Source organism: Eschscholzia californica, unplaced genomic scaffold (assembly GCF_041429995.1).
Source record: "Eschscholzia californica isolate CP2 unplaced genomic scaffold, dmEscCali1.0.p SCAF_1, whole genome shotgun sequence".
Classification (NCBI taxonomy): domain Eukaryota; kingdom Viridiplantae; phylum Streptophyta; class Magnoliopsida; order Ranunculales; family Papaveraceae; genus Eschscholzia; species Eschscholzia californica.
Genome location: NW_028238198.1, coordinates 49112400 through 49114026, shown reverse-complemented (window position 1 = coordinate 49114026; position 1627 = coordinate 49112400). Strand labels below are relative to the sequence as shown.

Genomic DNA, 1627 nt, shown 5'->3' with positions numbered 1-1627 from the left:
TTTTCAGAGGAACGTGAGATAAAACGGCTGAGTGCTGCCACTCGACCAGCTAGTTTCTGCACATCTTTGATGCATGTGGGAGAAGGGATGTTCATCACAGACTGGATCTGGTCTGGGTTGGCTTCTACTCCTCTGTGGGTCACCATGTACCCCAAGAACTTCCCTGAAGAAACACCGAAGGAACACTTAGTAGGATTTAGTTTCATATTGTACCTTTCTAGTACGTCGAAAGCCTGTTGGAGATGTTTGAGATGTTCTTCAGCCATCAGAGACTTGACTAGCATGTCGTCGATGTAGACTTCCATGGTGTCCCCCAGCATGCCTGCAAACATTTTGTTTACCAGTCTCTGGTAGGTTGCCCCTGCGTTCTTCAACCCGAACGGCATGACTTTGTAGCAGAAGATGCCTCTTTCTGTGATGAAGGCAGTCTTTTCCTGGTCTGCAGGGTGCATCAGTATCTGGTTGTACCCAGAGAACGCGTCCATAAAGCTGAGTAGTTGGTGGCCTGCAGTGGCATCGACAAGCATGTCGATGTGAGGTAGCGGGAATGAATCCTTGGGTCAAGCTTTGTTTAAGTCTGTGAAGTCGATACAGACTCTCCACTTCCCATTTTTCTTCTTTACCACGACTACGTTAGCCAACCAGTCGGGGTAGTTGACTTCTCGGACAGACCCAGCTTCGATCAGCTTCTGAACTTCCTCATTTATTACCCTGTTTCGTTCTGGAGCGAATTTTCTACGCTTCTGTCTTACTGGAGGATGGCTAGGATCTACCTGCAATTTGTGTACCATTACCTCAGGGTCGATTCCAGTCATGTCAGCATGAGACCAGGCAAAGCAATCGTGGTGGGTTGTGAGGAACTCGACGAGCTTGCTCCGTAGGGTAGGATTGAGCTTAGAACCAATCTGTACTTTATGATCTGGGAAGTCTGGGTGGATCTGGACTTCATCTAGCTCTTCCATACTTGGGCAGTCTGGGTCGGTGCTACTGTGTTTCTCCTTCTGTAATTGCTATAAGGCTGACTTCGGGGCTTTCATTGCGTTTTTGTAGCAATTCCTTGAGGTACTCTGCTCCCCTCTGATCTCTCGGACACCCCAGGGAGTTGGGAACCTGAGCACTTGGTGGAACGTAGATGGTACTGCCCTCATGCTGTGGATCCATGGCCTACCGAGTATGATATTGTAGGCAGAAGGGCAGTCCAGTACGACAAACACAGTGCTAAGGTTGACTCCTCCTGCGAAGACGGGAAGGGTGACTTCTCCCAATGTGTGTTTCTGTTCTCCACTAAAGCCTACCAGAACAGTAGAGCGTCGACATATGCAAGATTCATCTAAGCCCATACCTTGCAAAGCATTCAAGAAAAGCACATTAGTGGATGAACCATTATCTATCAAAATACGCTTAACTAGAACATTTGCAATATTAAGAGAGATAACAAGAGCGTCATGATGAGGGTTGACGAGCCCTGTGGCTTCATTGTCTATGAAGCTTATTGTCTGGTTGGTGTAGGCATGAGGAGTAGCTTCTGTAGAGTGGGCTAGAGGGTTGGCTGCAATTCTAGCACTCCTCTTGGCTGCAGAGTGGCTAACTCCACTCACTTCTGAACCTCCTGAGATTACTAGACACG

The 1627-nt window shown here is 48.0% G+C and overlaps 1 protein-coding gene across 1 annotated transcript; it reads right to left on the bottom strand.

Moving 5' to 3' along the window:
* Nucleotides 1–560: 560 nt before the first annotated feature.
* On the bottom strand, nucleotides 561–962 carry LOC147567338 (uncharacterized). Its single transcript, XM_086657403.1, has one exon. The coding sequence runs from the start codon at nucleotides 960–962 to the stop codon at nucleotides 561–563; it is 402 nt and encodes a 133-aa protein (XP_086513529.1).
* Nucleotides 963–1627: the final 665 nt, after the last annotated feature.